This window comes from Eumetopias jubatus, unplaced genomic scaffold, assembly GCF_037043125.1.
Source record: "Eumetopias jubatus isolate StellerSeaLion01/CBP00866 unplaced genomic scaffold, mEumJub1_p1.0 scaffold_8, whole genome shotgun sequence".
Lineage (NCBI taxonomy): Eukaryota > Metazoa > Chordata > Mammalia > Carnivora > Otariidae > Eumetopias > Eumetopias jubatus.
The window spans coordinates 69,645,919-69,663,151 of record NW_028274814.1 but is presented as its reverse complement, the minus strand read 5'-3'; the positions used below and the strand labels follow the sequence as shown (position 1 = coordinate 69,663,151).

At 35.5% G+C, this 17,233-nt stretch overlaps 1 protein-coding gene across 1 annotated transcript in view; it reads right to left on the bottom strand.

Annotated features, from left to right (window-relative positions):
* The window catches only part of REDIC1 (regulator of DNA class I crossover intermediates 1), a 67,211-nt gene that overhangs the window by 43,809 nt on the left and 6,169 nt on the right, over positions 1-17,233 (bottom strand). The window contains exons 3-6 of the mRNA XM_028113206.2: positions 15,661-15,808; positions 15,254-15,287; positions 13,964-14,152; positions 11,284-11,399 (exon numbers count right to left, since the gene is read on the bottom strand). Of these exons, the coding sequence (XP_027969007.2) occupies positions 11,284-11,399; positions 13,964-14,152; positions 15,254-15,287; positions 15,661-15,808 (487 nt within the window). The remainder of the gene's footprint in view (positions 1-11,283; positions 11,400-13,963; positions 14,153-15,253; positions 15,288-15,660; positions 15,809-17,233) is intronic.

Below are 17,233 nucleotides of genomic sequence, written 5' to 3'. Positions count from 1 at the left end.
AATCTGTTCCAGTCAGAGATATCCCTTTCTGAAAGGGGCCTGGGGGATGAATAGCTAGGGAGAGGAGCTTCCTTATATATGGAGTGAAGAACATCAGAATAACATCAGACCTATCCACAGAAACCTGGCAGGCCAGAAATGGCCAGTGAGATACATTGAGGGTACTAAATGACAAGAACATGCAGCCAAGAATACTTTATCCAGCAAGGCTGTCATTCAGAATGGAAGGAAAGATGAAGAGCTCCCAGGACAGACAGAAACTGAAAGAATATGTGATCACCAAGGCAGCCCTGCAAGAAATATTAAGGGGGACACTGTAAGTGAAGAGAGACCCCAAGAGTAATACAGACCATAAAGAAACAGAGACAATCTACAGAAACAGGGACTTCACAGGCAATACAATAGCATTAAATTCATATCTGTCAATAGTTACTCTGAATGTAAATGGGTTAAATGCTCCAACCAAAAGACACAGGGTATCAGATTGGATAAAAAAGTAAGAATCATCTTAGACCTAAAGACACCTCCAGAATGCAAGTGAGGAGGTGGAGAAGCATTTACCATGCTAATGGACCTCAAAAGAAAGCTGGGATAGCAATCCCCATAACAAACAAATTAGATTTTAAACCAAAGACTGTAATAAGGGATGAAGAGTGACACTATATCATACTTAAAGGGTCTATCCAACAAGAAGATCTAACAACTGTAAATATTTATGCCCCCAATACGGGAGCAGCCAATTATATAAACCAAAGTAAAGAAACATATTGATAATAATACATTAATAGTAGGAGATTTCAACACCCCACTCACAGCAATGGACAGATCATCTAAGCAGAAGACCAACAAAGAAACAAGGGCTTTGAATGACACAATGGACCAGATGGACTCCACAGATATATACACAACATTCGATCCTAAAACAAGAGAATATTCATTCTTCTCAAATGCATATGGAACTTTCTCCAGAATAGATCACACACTAGGTCACAAATCAGGTCTCAACTGATACCAAAAGACTGAGATTATTCCCTGCATATATTCAGACCACAATGCTTTGAAACCGGAACTCAATCACAAGAAGAAATTTGGAAGGAACTCAAACACTTGGAGGTTAAAGAGCATCCTGTTAAAGAATGAATGGGTGAACCAGGAAATTAAAGAGCTTAAAAAATTCATGGAAACTAATGAGAATGAAAACACACGGGTTCAAAACCTCTGGGATACAGCAAAGGCGGTCCTAAGAGGGAAGTACACAGCAATTACAAGCCTTTCTCAAAAAAACTAGAAAAATCTCAAATATACAAGCTAACCTTAAACCTAAAGGACCTGGAGAAAAAACAGCAAATAAAGCCTAAACCCAGCAGGAGAAGAGAAACAATGAAGAGTGGAGCAGAAATCAGTGAAATAGAAACCAGAAGAACAGTAGAACAGATCAACGAAACTAGAAGCTGGTTCTCTGAAAGAATTAAAAAAAATTAATAAACCTCTGGCCAGACTTATCCAAAAGAAAAGAGAAAGGACCCAAATTAATAAAATCATGAATGAAAAGGGAGAGATCATGACCAACACCAAGGAAATAGAGACAATTTTAAGAATATACTATGAGCAACTATATGCCAACTAATAAATTAGGCAATCTGGAAGAAATGGATGCCTTCCTGAAAACTTACAAACTACCAAAACTGAACCAGGAAGAAATAAAAAATATGAACAGACCAATAACCAGCAAGGAAATTGAAGCAGTAATCAAAAATCTCCCAAAAAACAAGAATCTAGGGCCAGATGGCTTCCCAGGAGAATTCTTCCAAATATTTAAAGAAGAAATAATACATATTCTACTGAAGCTGTTTCAAAAAATAGAAATGGAATTAAAACTTCCAAACTCATTCTACAAGGCCAGTATTACCTTGATCCCAAAACCAGCTAAAGATCCCTTCAAAAAGTAGAATTATAGACCAATATCCCTGATGAACATGGATGCCAAAATACTCACCAAGATACTAGCAATAGGATCCAACAGTACATTAAAAAAAGGATTATTCACCACAACCAGGTGGGATTTCTGGGATGCAAGGGTGGTTCAACATTCGCAAATCAATCAACATGACAGATCACATTAATAAAAGAAAAAACAAGGACCAAATGATCCTCTCAATTTATGCAGAAAAAGCATTTGACAAAATACAGCATCCTTTCTTGAATAAAAGTCTTCAAAGTACAGGGATAGAGGGAACATACCTCAATATTATAAAAGCCAACTATGAAAAGCCCACTGCAAATATCATTCTCAAAGGGGAAAAACTGAGAGCTTTTCCCTTAAGGACAGGAACATGACAGGGACGCCCACTCTCATCACTATTGTTCGACTTAGTACTAGAAGTCCTAGCCTCAAAAATCAGACAACAAAAAGAAATAAAAGGCATTCAAATTGGCAAAGAAGAAATCAAACTCTCTCTTTTCGCAGATGACATGATTTTTTATGTAGAAAACCCAAAAGACTCCACCCCAAAATTGCCAGAACTCATACAGGAATTCAGCAACATGGCATGATAGAAAATCAATGCACAGAAATCAGTTGCATTTCTATGCACTAACAATGTGGCTGAAGAAAGAGAAATTAAGGAATTGATTCCATTTACAACTGTACCAAAAACCATAAGATACCTAGGAGTAAACCTAACCAAAGAGGTAAAGGATCTGTACTCTAGAAACTACAGAACACTTATGAAAGAAATTGAGGAAGACATAAAGAGATAGAAAAACATTCCATGATCATGGGTTGGAAGAATAAACATCATTAAAATGCCTGTGCTGTCTAGAGACATCTACACATTCAATGCAATCCCTATAAAAATACCATCGGCATTTTTCACAGAGCTGGAACAAACAATCCTAAAATTTGTATGGAACCAGAAAAGACCCCAAATAGTCAGGGGATTGTTGAAAAAGAAAACCAAAGCTGGGGGCATCACGTTGCCCGATTTCAAGCTTTATTACAAAGCAGTGATCACCAAGACAGCATGGTACTGGCACAAAAACAGACACATAGATCAATGGAACAGAATAGAGAGTTCAAAAATGGACCCTCAACTCTATGGTCAACTAATCTTAAAGAAAGCAGGAAAAAAACATCCAAAAAAGACAGTCTCTTCAATAAATGGTGCCAGGAAAATTGGATAGCCACATGCAGAAGAATGAAACTGGACCATTCTCTTACACCATACACAAAGATAAACTCAAAATGGATGAAAGACCTCAATGTGAGACAGGAATCCATCAATATCCTAGGAGAACACAGGCAGTAACCTCTTCGAACTTGGCCACAGCAACCTCCTGCAAGATACATCTCTAAAGGCAAGGGAAACAAAAGCAAAAATGAACTATTGGGGCTTCATCAAGATAAAAAGCTTCTGCACAGCAAAGGAAATAGTCAACAAAACTAAAAGACAACCTACAGAATGAGAGAAGATATTTGCAAATGACTTAACAGATAAAGGGCTGGTATCTAAGATCTATAAAAAACTTCTCAAACTCAACACCCAAAAAACAAATAATCCAGTCAAGAAATGGGCAGAAGACATGAACAGACACTTCTCCAAAGAAGACATACAAATGGCTAAAAGACACATGAGAAAATGCTCAACATCATTTACTGTCAGGGAAATACAAATCAAAACCATGAAAATGAGATACCACCTTACATCAGTCAGAATGGCTAAAATTAACAAGACAGGACATTTGAGAGGTTGTAGAGAAAGGGGAACCCTCTTATACTGTTGGTGGGAATGCAAACTGGTGCAGCCACTCTGGGAAACAGTATGGAGGTTCCTCAGGACATTAAAAATAGAACTACCCTACAACCCAGCAATTGCACTACTGGGTATTTACCCCAAAGATACAGATGTAGTAAAAAAGAAGAGGCACATGCACCCCAATATGCACAGCAGCAATGTCCACAATAGCCAAACTGTGGAAGGAGCCCAGATGTCCTTCAACAGATGAATAGATAAAGAAGATGTGGTTCATACATACAATGGAATATTACTCAGCCATCAGAAAGGATGAATACCTACCATTTGCATCGACATCGATGGAACTGCCTCCAGTTGTTATACTAAGTGAAATAAGTCAATCAGAGAAAGACAATTATCATATGGTTTCACTCGTATGTGGAATGTAAGGAATAGCACAGAGGATTGTACGGTAAGGAAGGGAAAACTGAATGGGAAGAAATCAGAGAGGGAGACAAACCATGAGAGACTCTTAACTCTGGGAAACAAACTGAGGGTTGTGGAAGGGAGGAGGGTGGGGTGACGGGGTAACTGGGTGATGGGCGTTAAGGAGGGCACGTGATCTGATGAGCATTGTGTTATACACAACTAATGAATCACTGAACACTACCTCAAAAACTAATGATGTACTTACTGTATGTTGGCTAATTGAATTTAAATAAGTTTTAAAAAAAGAAATTTAGCCTCAGGACAAACTCCAGGGAATCACTCCTGGTTTCTTCTTTTTATTTTACTCATAAATGTTGATTAAGAAAGTAAAAACAACAAAAAAAGGGGTGGTGCCTAGGTGGCTCAGATGATTAAGTGCCTGCCTTCGGCTTAGGTCATGATCTCCGGGTCCCGGGATCGAGCCCCGCATTCAGCTCCTGGCTCAGCGAGGAGTCTGCTTCTCCCTCTCCCTCTGCCTCTCTCCCCTGCTCATGCTCTCTGTCTCTCTGTCTCTCTCTCTCTGTCTCTGTCTCAAATGAATAAATTAAAAGGAAAAAAAGAAAGAAGGTAAAAAAAGAAGAGAGAGAGAATGAAATCTTGCCATTTGTGACAACATGGATGGAACTTGAGGGTACTATGCTAAGTAAAATAAGCCACACAGGGAAAGAAAAATACCATATAGTTTTACTTACATACAGAATCTAAAAAATAAAACAAGCAAACAAAACAAAACTCATGGATACAAAGAACAAGCTGGTATTTGCCAGAGAGGAGATAAGTTGGGGAGTGGGTGAAGTGGGTCAAGAGATGAAAAAAAATTCCAATTATAAAATAAGTAAGTTGTGGGAATATACAGCATGGTGATTATAGTCAATAATATTGTACTGCATACCTGAAAGTTGCTAAGAGTAAATCTTAAAAGTTTTCATTACAAAAAAATTATAACTTTGTATGTGACAAATGGTAAACTTATTGTGATCATTTTACAATGTATACAAATATTTAATTACATTTTATACCTGAAATTAGTATAATGTTAAAGGCCAATTAGTTTTAAATTTAAAACAATGATCAGGAAAAAGAAGGGAGAAGACACAACTTACTCATATTAGTAATAAGAGAAAAGACACACTATAAATTTAAAAAATTTTAAAAGCATAAGAATATTATGGATAACTTTAAGTCAGTAAGTTCTACAATGTAGAACATAAGTTAGATGCATTCCTTTTTTTTTCTTAAAGATTTTATTTATTTATTTGACAGAGAGAGACACAGCGAAAGAGGGAACACAAGCAGAGGGAGTGGGAGAGGGAGAAGCAGGCTTCCCATTGAGCAGGGAGCCCGATGCTGGGCTCGATCCCAGGACTCTGAGAGCATGACCTGAGCAGAAGGCAGACGCTTAACAAATGAGCCACCCAGGCACCCCAAAATAGATGCATTCCTTGTATGACAAACTACCAAAGCTTACTCAAAAAAAAAATAATAATAATCTGACTACCCCTGTATATAGTAAAAAAATGGAAATTATAATAAACAAAACCTTCCCATCAAAAGACTCCATACCAAGTGGCTTCACTGATGAACTCTATCAGACATTTAAGAAATTGTACCAATTCTACATAAACTCCTTCAGAAAATTACACAGGAGGGAATATTTCCCAGCTTACTCTATGACATCAACAATTAGGCTAATAGCAAAACCAGATGAAGATATCAAAAGAAAAGAAACATAGAAAATATCCCTCATAAAGATTAATGCAAAAATTCCTAACAAAATTTTAGCACATCAAACCCAAAAATGTTTAACAAGGATAGCACATTGTAACCAAGTGGGGTTTATCTCCAGAATACAAGGCTCACTTAACATTTAAAAATTAATCAGTGTGGGGCAGGACTTCAGGAATGATGCATGAAAGTCTGGCAAATAAATCCTGCCCCCCAAAAGTAATGACAGAATCATATACCACTTGCAAAAACAATCATTTCAAAATCTGGAGAGTAACAAAGGCGTGCAATAAACTGAGAAGCAGTACTTCAAGAAAAACTACTAAACCTTAGCAGGAACAGTGGGAATCTGTGGAGTTTTAGCTTCAGGAAGCTACCTTCCTTTCACCCCTACTCCATAGCTGGTAGTTCTACAAAGGCTCAGTAGTCTAGAAGTGAAGACAGGGGAGCCCCATGCCCAGGAATTTGTCAAAAGTAATCATTACCTTGGTGGCAAACCATCAGGAAAGCCCAACACTGCAACTAACTGGGGCTGCAATATTTGGAGCAAGCCAAAAAAAAAAAAAAAAATCCATAAATTTCATAGAGAGATCCAGGAAACAAACAGGCATAATGAGCTCTAATAAACTGCAAAACACCCCAGTGGTCTGAAAGGCTGCATACATGTGTAAGTCTGTATACACACTCAGGAGAGGGCCTCAGGTATGTACTCAACCCCGGCTGAATGTGAGGTCTTGCACACAAAAGAAGCCTTATTGGCTCAAGATGTTTAAACACAACCTCCAAGTAATCATTGGTTGGCCTCTAAGCACTGGTTAGAGGGAAATTTATAGTTTTAAATGTCTACACTAAGTAGAAAGAAAATATCAAATCATAAGTTAAGGTTATACTTTAAGAATCTACCAAAAAAAAAAAAAAAGGCAATCTAAACCCAAAGGAAGCAAAAGAAGGAAATTATAAACATTAAGGCAGAAATCAATGGAATGGAAAACAAAAATAATAGAGAACACTAAAGAAATACAAAACTTAGTTTTTTAAAAATATCAATAAAATTAGCAAATCTTTAGCTATAGTGACCAAGAAAAAAAGGAGCAAAGACACAGATCTGGAATTAAAGAAGAGACATCAGGGATGCCTGGGTGGCTCAGTCAGTTGACCATCTGCCTGGCTCAGGTCATGATCCCAGAATCCTGAGATGGAGGCCCTCATCAGGCTCCCTGCTCATCAGGGACATCATTAGTGACTTTACAGAAATTAAAAGGTTTTCAAGGAAATACTATAAACAATTTTATGCTAACAAATCACACAACTTAGATGAAATGGATAAATTCCTAGAAAAATATACATTACTACAACTGACTCAAGAAATCAGAAAATCTGAACAGACATAAAAAAAATTAGAAGTTAAAAATCTTCCCAGGAATAAAAGCCCAGATGCAAAAACACTTAAAGAAAAAAATCATACCAATTCTCCACAAACTCCTTCATTAAATAGAGGACGACACATTTTCCAACTTATTCTGTATGGTTAGTATTACTTTGGCACCAAAGACACTACAAGAAAAAAAATTCACACCAATTTTCATGAATAGAGACATAAAAGTCATCAACCAAATAATAACAAACCAAATCCTACAATATATGAAGAGGATTATATACCATGACCAAACAGCTTTTATCCCAGGAACCCAAGATGGTTTAACACCTGAAAATAAAATAATATATGACATATTAATAGAATAAAGGGGAAAAAACTACATGATAATCTTAAGGGACACAGAAAGAACATTTGACAAAATCCAAGATAAAAACTTTCAATGAACTAGGAATAGAAGGGAATTTCCTAAACGTGATAAAGGACACCTACAAAAAACCTACTGCTAACATAATAGGGAAATGCTTTTTCTTTAAACAATGCAAGCATGCCCACTCTTGCCTGCCTGCTTGCTGTTCAACACTAGAGGTTCTAGCCACTGTAGTTCACAAGAAAAAGAAGTAAAAGGCATCCTAACTGAAAAAAGAGAGGTAAAAATACTTGTATATATGGGCAACATAATCCAGTATGGTATAAAACCACTAGTAACTCATAATGAGTTCAGCAAGGTCGTAGGAGACAAGATCAATATAAAAAATTAATTATATTCCTATATTTTATCAATGAGCAATCCAAAAATGAAATTAAGAAAATAATAAATGCCATTCACACCAGCATAAAAAGAATAAAGTATTTAGGAATAAATTCAGCCAAGGAAGCACAAGCCTTATTTATTAAAAGCATAATACAATACACTAAGAGAAGCTAAAGAAGATTAAATACAAGGGGATATTGTTCAGCCAAAAAAAAAAAGAAGGAAATCATCCCATTGGTGACAATATGGATGAACATGGATGACATTATGCTAAGTAAAATAAGCCAGACACAGACAAATACCATATGACCTCACCTATATGTGGACTCTAAAAAGTGACATTCCAAGAAGCAAGGAGTAGAACTGCCAGGAGCTAGGGAATGGCAGAAATTTGGGGAAAATTTCCATCTTAAAATTAGTGATTCCTCCAATCCATGAGCATGAAGTGTTTCTCCTATTTTTTTTTTTTAATGTCACAGCAGCATTCTTATCATAATAGTTACAAATTTGAACTATCCCAGATGTCCATTAAGAATAGAATATTACGGGGCGCCTGGGTGGCTCAGTAGTTGAGCGTCTGTCTGCCTTCGGCTCAGGTCATGATCCCGGGATCCTGGGATCGAGCCCCGCATCGGGCTCCCTGCTCATGGGGAGCCTGCTTCTCCCTCTCCCACTCCCCCTGCTTGTGTTCCTTCTCTCGCTGTGTCTCTCTCTGTCAAATAAATAAAATCTTAAAAAAAAAAATTGACTATTAAGGTGGGAAAGCTGAGTCATGGTGGAGAGGCCACGGCCCCCCGGCGGCCATGTGGAGGGGCGGCCTCGTGGAGGGGCGGCCTCACTGGGAGCCACACAAGGAGAGGGTCCGAGCCCGCGCCGCAGAGGTGCCACCGCAAGACCACTTGCATTGATATGTTGTTGATTTGTTCGCATTGAACTCATGGCCAGCAGTGCTGTAAGTCATGCCTGAACCCAGCCTGTGTGCTACTGTTCTCTGTAAGGTGCATTGCAGTCTCCTGGTACTTAGGAAACTGGACAGCACTTATACACCAGCCTGAAGTCCACTTGAAACCGAAAGACTGCCGCCAAAAAGCTAAAAAATGTGAAGACTGTAACACTAAATAGGCTGTGGAACGTTAGCTTATTTACCATATCAGAACTGAAACAAGAAAGAAGTAAGGTGTTATCTTGTCCCACCTTGACTGGAAGTGTGTTTCTCAGGCAACTTGACGTTTTTGCTGCTTAGCACATGTTGGCGAATAACTGCTGAAGTACCACAAGTATTGAATTTGGAGTTACAAATAAACTTAGCAGATAGGCAAATTCACAAATGTGGAATTCACAAATCCACAAATTCACAATAACAAAAAAAAACAGAATATTATATGTACACCTGCAACTAATGAAATACTGTATGTCAACTATATTTAAAAAATAGATTATATAATATAATATTCATACAGTGCAGTAACATGCAGAAATGAAAGAGAATTAAGTACTGATACTTGGAATAGCAAGCAACAGCATGGATGAATCGCCATACCAAAAGAAGACCACTGTCTAAAATTCCATTTACATGAAGTTCCAAGACAGGCATGATTAATGTATGGTGACAGGAGGCAGAATGGTGATTACTGTTGGGAGCTATAGACTTGGAGGAATGTGAGAAAAACCTTCCTGTATGTTTGAAATGATCCTGCCCACCCCCAGCTTTATTGAGATACAACTGACAAATAAAAATAAACACAAATAAATTGTATATATTTAAGGTGTTCAACATGATGATTTCATATAAGTATGATTTGTGGAAGTGATTACCACAATCAAGCTAACTAGCATATTCATCACCTCATACAGTTACCTTTGTTATGTATATGTGGTAACTCTGAGATACTGTATTAACAAATTTCAAGTATGTAATGTAGTATTATTTATAGTCACTATGTTGTATATTAGATCCCCATAACTTATTTGTCTTATAACTGGAAGTTTGTACACTCTGACTAGTGTCTCCCCATTTCTGCAGAGAACATAAGTATATGATGTCACTTACATAAAACTCTAGAAAATACAGACTAATCAACAGTAACAGAAAGCAGACCAGCTGTTGCCTTGGGATGAGAGTAAGGGATGTGAAATGGCCAGAGGAAGAGATTACAAAGATGCCCAAAGAAACTACTGGTGATGATGAATATGCTCATTATATTTGAACGTCAAAACTTATCAAAGTGCACATTTTAGATAAATTCAGTTTGTTGCATGCTGATTATACATTAATAGTGCTGTAAAAAAAAAAAAAAATGGATCTCAGGAAAACAGAAAACAAAATGAACTGTTACATGGTTATTAAAATTCTCCAGGCAAGAGGCAGTAGTGGCTTAAGACTGGGATGGAACCTATAGAGGTGGAAAGGTGAGTAGGTAACTTTAAAGCTTATTAGAATACAGAACTGTCAAAAGTTTGTTGGTGAAATGGATAACTGGGAGTTGAAGAAAAGGAAGCAATCAAGGACTTTTACTTGGTGTTGGCTACTGACTGAATAGTAGTGTCATCTACTAAAATGACAAAGACTGGGATAGGATTATAGAGTCAGGGTTTCTCACCATGATTAGTAGGAGTGATTCAAACTGGTCTTACAAGTTTAATGCATTTTAAAAATGAACCAGGATTTATATACAACTAGAAAATAAAAGGGGGCACTGATCAACTACCATAAATAAGAAAAATAAATTAGTATGTTTATTATACAGAAAAAGAACTAGTAATTCATGGAGATTATAAAACAAATGCAAAGCACCTTGGCTCAAAATATTTTTTTAATGAATGAAAAGTAGATGTGCGCATTAGAAAATAATTACTTAAAACTGTTAATTAAATGCTACATTTAACTTCTAGTATTTTTTTTCTAGAAGTATTACTTAGGTTTGTCTACATTTCTAAAAAATATTTGTCCATTAAAACTGAATTAATAATTCAAAGAAAGAATGCTGCAACTTCTTTATTTCCTTCAAAATATTTGCTTGGGATGTCTGGGTGGCTCAGTCAGTTAAGCATCTGCCTTCAGCTCAGGTCATGATACCAGGGTCCTGGGATCGAGTCCCGCATCGAGTTCCTTGCTCAGCTCAGCCTGCCCCTCCCTCTCTCTCACTCTCTCTTTCTCTCTCATAAATAATAAATAATAAATACAATCTTCAAAAATCTTTACTTACCTGTTTAATCTTTTGAATAATGACCTAAATTGTCCTGTTTTATATGTTGGACTGAGAGCATCTTGATTTTCATTTAATTTGGAAACCAAGGAATTAGAATAATTAACTTCACTGAGCTGAAAAAAGAAAGAAGAACCTGCCAAAATGGTAAATGTACATACATGTATACAATTTAAATTACTTACCATAAAATGTCACCTAAGTGGATATCCACATGCAAAAAAATGAATTTTCTAGTTTAAAAGAAAGTAACTGTGTCCTTATTGAAAACAAAACAAATATTGTGCTAACAGTCAAAGCAATATCAATATTTAAATGATTGTTAAAATAACAGAATTGATACTATGATGAGCTAACCATTTCCTCAGAAGTTAAAATACATATATTATTAATTATAAAATATATTATAAATATAATTAAATAAAATTAAAAATATATTAATTATAAATAATTAATATATTATAAATATAATTATAACTTATATATATATATAATAACGAGGACACCAGGATCTTGAGCAAATTATCTCTGAAAGTAATTTTTCCCCAAAAAACAGTTGTATTTATTTCAGTTTTATCCATTTATTCAGTAATTTTAAAGAATGCTCCTTTAATCTTTCTGAATATCAGTATCATTGAGTGCAAAATGGGGAACGTATGGAAAGACTTGTGGAAAACAGATGAGGTAATCCATTTGTTAATGTGGAAGGTACCACATAACTGTAAGATGTTATAGTGGCCCAACACTAATCTATCCAGCAATAATAATTTATATCTGTAATATATTTTATTTATTAGCCATGAAACACAGAAATGAGAAGTCCAAAAACAATCAATGACACAAAGTTGGAAAAAAAGGAGAGAAGACAAAAAGAGATATTGCCAAGTCTTAGGGAGGAAAAGGGGGGAGTCCAAAGTCAGGGAGACCTGGAAATAAAGTCTCGTAATACATCTCATATCTTAGCCTCAGAGAAACAGTGACAGAGGTACAGAGACAAAGTCATCCCATGAAGTGAGAAACAAACCAAAAGAGAAGAGAATACTTTATGTTGGCTCAATATTACTTCTCTAGGGATCAGTGAGCCCCAACCTACTTTTTCTTCTAACCTGTTGTTTCAACTCATTTTCTGTTGTATTTTGTAGTTTCATTTTAATTCTCACTTTTCTTGAAATTCCTCCAAATAAGCAATTAAACACTTTTCTAATACTTCACAATGTGCCACTACACCTTGAACAGGAACATCAGCCTCTCTTTTTAATTTTCTCTTCTGTGTATTAAGTATAACATTATTGGGACTCCTGGGTGGCTCAGTCATTGAGCGTTTGCCTTCGGCTCAGGTCATGATCCCAGGGTCCTGGGATCAAGTCCTGCATTGGGCTCCCTGCTCAGCGGGGAGCCTGTTTCTCCCTCTGCCTGCCACTCCCTCTGCTTGTGCTCAAGTGAGCACTCTCTCTCTCTCTCTGACAAAATAAATAAATAAAATCTTCAAAAAAAACCCAAACATTATTTACCCCTCTGAAGACAATCACTAACCTGCAGACTAAAAGTAGGAGATTATTTAAGTAGAGATTACAGAGAGTTACACACTCTCTATCCTATAAACTATCTAGGATGCAAATTTTAGTCTTATAAAACACAAACTGAATAAATGTTTTTCATTGCATCATTCCAAAGTTAGTGGGTCCTTAAATTAATAAGGCTAACATCTATCACTGGAAATATAATACTTTATTTTCTCTTCTCTGAAAAACAGAAAACATACTTTCATAAATACTTTCATAAACTGAATCATATCACTAATATCACTATATATTAGATATAATGTACCATGTGTAATAACATAAAATTTGTAAATTATAAATTTGTTTATAAATGATAAATACATAAATATGGCATAAAACCAACGCATGCTAAAAATGGAAGAAATTCAAAACTGAGTATTCCCATTAACAAGACACCATGTTTATATAACCATTTTCCCCACTACCATTATACATTAGTATAATAATAATTTTTTTCACTTATTTTTTAAACTTTATATAATCTAATAAAATGACTACTTTCTATAGTTTATGGCAGATATATCTCAGAATTTTAAAATCTGGATGTTTTTAGATTTTTATCTTTAGAAAATACAATGACTAAACAATATTTTAGCACTACACATCTCTATATAAACACATTTGTATAGTTTTAATTCAAGAGCATATAACCAGTTGTCATCTGTCAAATCATAAAAAGAATTAAACCATCACAACTCATTCATTAATGGACTACTACGACATCACTGAGATTACATACTGCAATTCACAGGGTCCTTTCCATATCATGACTATTGGGGCCACCATGACATCACCAACTAGTTATTTACTGTGATTACAATCATCAACTTTTATATAAACACACTGAAGTATTTTCAATTTCACTATCAGTAATGTTATAAAAGAATGATGATTTCAAAGATTTTTTAAAAAGATTCCAATTTTTGGATTCATAATCTTCTACAGAGCAGACAATTAAATTTTGACCAAAGAGGAATTATTATACTTAACTGATACCCTAATTTGGCTATATCTATAGCAATTCACAACTAGTATTTTTTAAGTCCGTAAGAACAGAAAAAAAGAGCATATCAAAAATACAATGATATAAAATGCTAAGACCAGTGATTCAAATGTACCTGCTCATTCTGCTTTTTTTCACATGCAACTTTCTGAGGACTAGGTGCTATTCTGAGAATGAAATTTTGTTTTGTAATATTCCTGTTAGAAGATAATTCTGCTGAAAAAGATGGTTGAGCAAAACTACAATTTTCTATTTTGTTGAACTGAGGTTTAAACATTCTATATGAGTCCATGACTTGTAACAACTATAGGAAAAGAAGATAAAACCATTTGATCTGCTAAAATATATAAACTTGAGAAGAGGAAAGTCAAAATAGGAATGAGAAAGGTCAGAGACTACAGAAAAAGTTCCAAGGAAAAGCAAGTCATCAGTAATTCAGAGGACTTACTAAGATAAGAGAGGTTATCAACTAAAATTATATTGAAGCGCTCCTTTCCATCTGCCTTTCTCACAACTGGTCCCCTCCAAGCTTCATGTCATCTCCAAATGACAAGAAATCTGAGTTTCACGGACCCACAATTCAGGTAAAAAGATTTCCAAGAAATTTTAGTATCATTGCCATTCATGCAGTTTAATTTTGGCAATTCAAAGCAAAGAAAGAATAATTAATATAGCATTGGACCTGAGGCACCTGGGTGGCGCAGTCAGTTAAGTATCTGACTCTTGGTTTCGGCTCAGGTCATGATCTCAGTCTCGTGAGACTGAGCCCCGTGTTAGGATCCACACTCAGCACAGAGTCTGCCTAAGATTCCCCCTCTCTCTCCCTCTGCCCCTCCCAGTCCTGTGCTCTCTTTTTCTCTCTCTCTCTAAAATAAATAAATCTTTAAAAAATATATAATAATATAGCATTGATCTTAAAATTTCAAGGTTTAATCACAATCTATATATTTTCTAATTGATTAAACTTTTATTTACTAAAAAAATCATCTGCAATACTTGAAAGAAATATAATCTCCCAAGATTATTATCAGTGTAAATGTTGAAAATCACAATTTGATATAAAATCATATGGTCACTATGCTAGAAGAGATGAATTTCTCAATGATCACGTAAACCCAAAGCAGGAATACCCAAATGAATTATCTTTTGCAGCTCATCAGTAACAAATGTTATGTACACATAGGCCTGATCTACATTACCAGAACTCCAAGGGGTTTCTTTAAGCAATCAGTTAAAATATACCTAAGGTATAAGTTCCATATATTGAAAACTTTAAAAATAATTTTTAAAGACTGTAAAAAATTTTTTTAAAGAATCATTTTCCCTGATATTCGGAAAATTTCTATCATTTGGTAGCATCCCACAATTGTTAAAGTAACTTAAAAAAATTTTTTTTAAATCTCACCTGAACTGGGGCAAGTTCTTTCTTGCTGCCTAGTCTTGACAGTATATAAAAATGAAAAGAAAAATGTAAGGTTAAAAAAAAAGCTGGTAATAAGTTTGACTATCTTTTTACATATATTTAAAACTCACACTATTCTATAGAAATACATGAAAACATACAGAACTCTAAATCATTCTCAAATTTTTTAAAAATTGTATTATTACTAGAGAAACATTTTGAGGATAAGGAAAGTCAAACTATGCATACAAAACACTTAGTATGGACATTAGCTCATTTGATAAAAGTCTTAATAGTTTAATAATACTGTTACCAAACAAAAACTAGAGCTAGAAAAAGTCCTCTGTATATCTTCTAATGAATAAAACAGTACAATGATGACCCATTTAAATACCTAAATAACACACAACCTTGCTAAAACATACCTGTTGTCTATATCATCAATGCGGAGGTTAGATGGTACACAGTGAGGTGACATTGGAAGTTCTAAATTATGCTTTCTTAGGGGCATTTTTATGTCTCTATGCATATTCACGTGGATTGGTTTTCTCACAGTTTCTATAATGAAAAAAGTTATAATTAAAAATAAAATCTTGGGGTGCCTGGGTGGCTCAGTTGGTTAAGCATCTGCCTTCAGCTCAGGTCATGATCCCAGGGTCCTGGGATCGAGACCCGCATCGGGCTCCCTGCTCAGCGGGAAGCCTGCTTCTCCCTCTCCATCTGCCTGCTGCTTCCCCTGCTGTGCTCTCTTTCTCTGTGACAAATAAATAGTCTTTAAAAAATGAAAAATAAAAATAATTAAAAAAAAAATCTTTTAAAAGCAACATTTGATATACAATGTTCATTAAATAAGTGTACATCTTAGAAATTTCCTCAAACTACCTATATTCTATATATGCTAGAAGTCATTAAAGTATAAAAACTATCACAGATAATTCAAATCATCTTTTTCATTATCTTACATAGTCCTCCTGAAAGGGGCTATACTGATTCAGTTCTATTTTTTTCTTACTCTAAGATTTCCTTGACCCCCAGACTATACCAGATGCTATGTTATACATGCCAGTAGCACTACATATGTTCTCTATTGTAGCACTTATCATGGTTTATTGTACCTGATTAATTCTATCTCTCTTACTAGATCTTTAAACTTTATGGAAACAGAAGCCTTTTCTCTCCTTATACAAGATATCACTATTTGTCTGCTCAGTACTTGTTAACCACTCTCCTTTTCTAGGTAATGCTTTTTACACACATACCAACTATATAGGGGCTCTTTTGTGCTTTTTAAAAATTTATTTATTTATTTATTTATTTATTTATTTATTTATTTATTTATTTATTTGAGATCAAGCAGGAGAGAGAGACAGCAGGAGGGAGAGGGAGAGAGACTCTGAAGTAGACTTTGCAATGAGCACAGAGCCTGATGTGGAGCTTGATCCCATGACCACAGGATCATGACCTGAGCTGAAACCAAGAGTTGGATGCTTAACCAGCTGAGCCACCGAGGTGCCCCAACTATATAGTTCTAATAGAGAGCTTCATATCTTCTTATAAAACCCTGTCTCTAGAAAAAATAATTGACTTAAGGGGAACCATCTGACCCAAGATGAACCAATAATAGGATCACATCTCTGTGGTTATAAATAATTGTTCCATTGCTAGGACCTGGCACCAGTAGGGCAAGGTAACATACTTCCAGTAAAATTTAAAAACTCAGAACAAAAGAAACAACTCTCAGTGTTTCCCTTGTGGCAAAACAGGAGAGATGAGCAATATTAGTTTTTTAAGGTCATGTTTTAAGCCTGAATGAAAAAGACAATCTGAGAGAATAAAGTTAATATCTAAAGTGAGAAAAAAATCTTGGTGGTATTCAAGTCCCCGATTCAAGCAGTCTCTGAGGCCCAGCTGCACCACTGCTCTTCCTTTTAGTAAAGTGTCTTAGTCCATTCAGGCTGCTCTAACATAATACCATAGACCGGG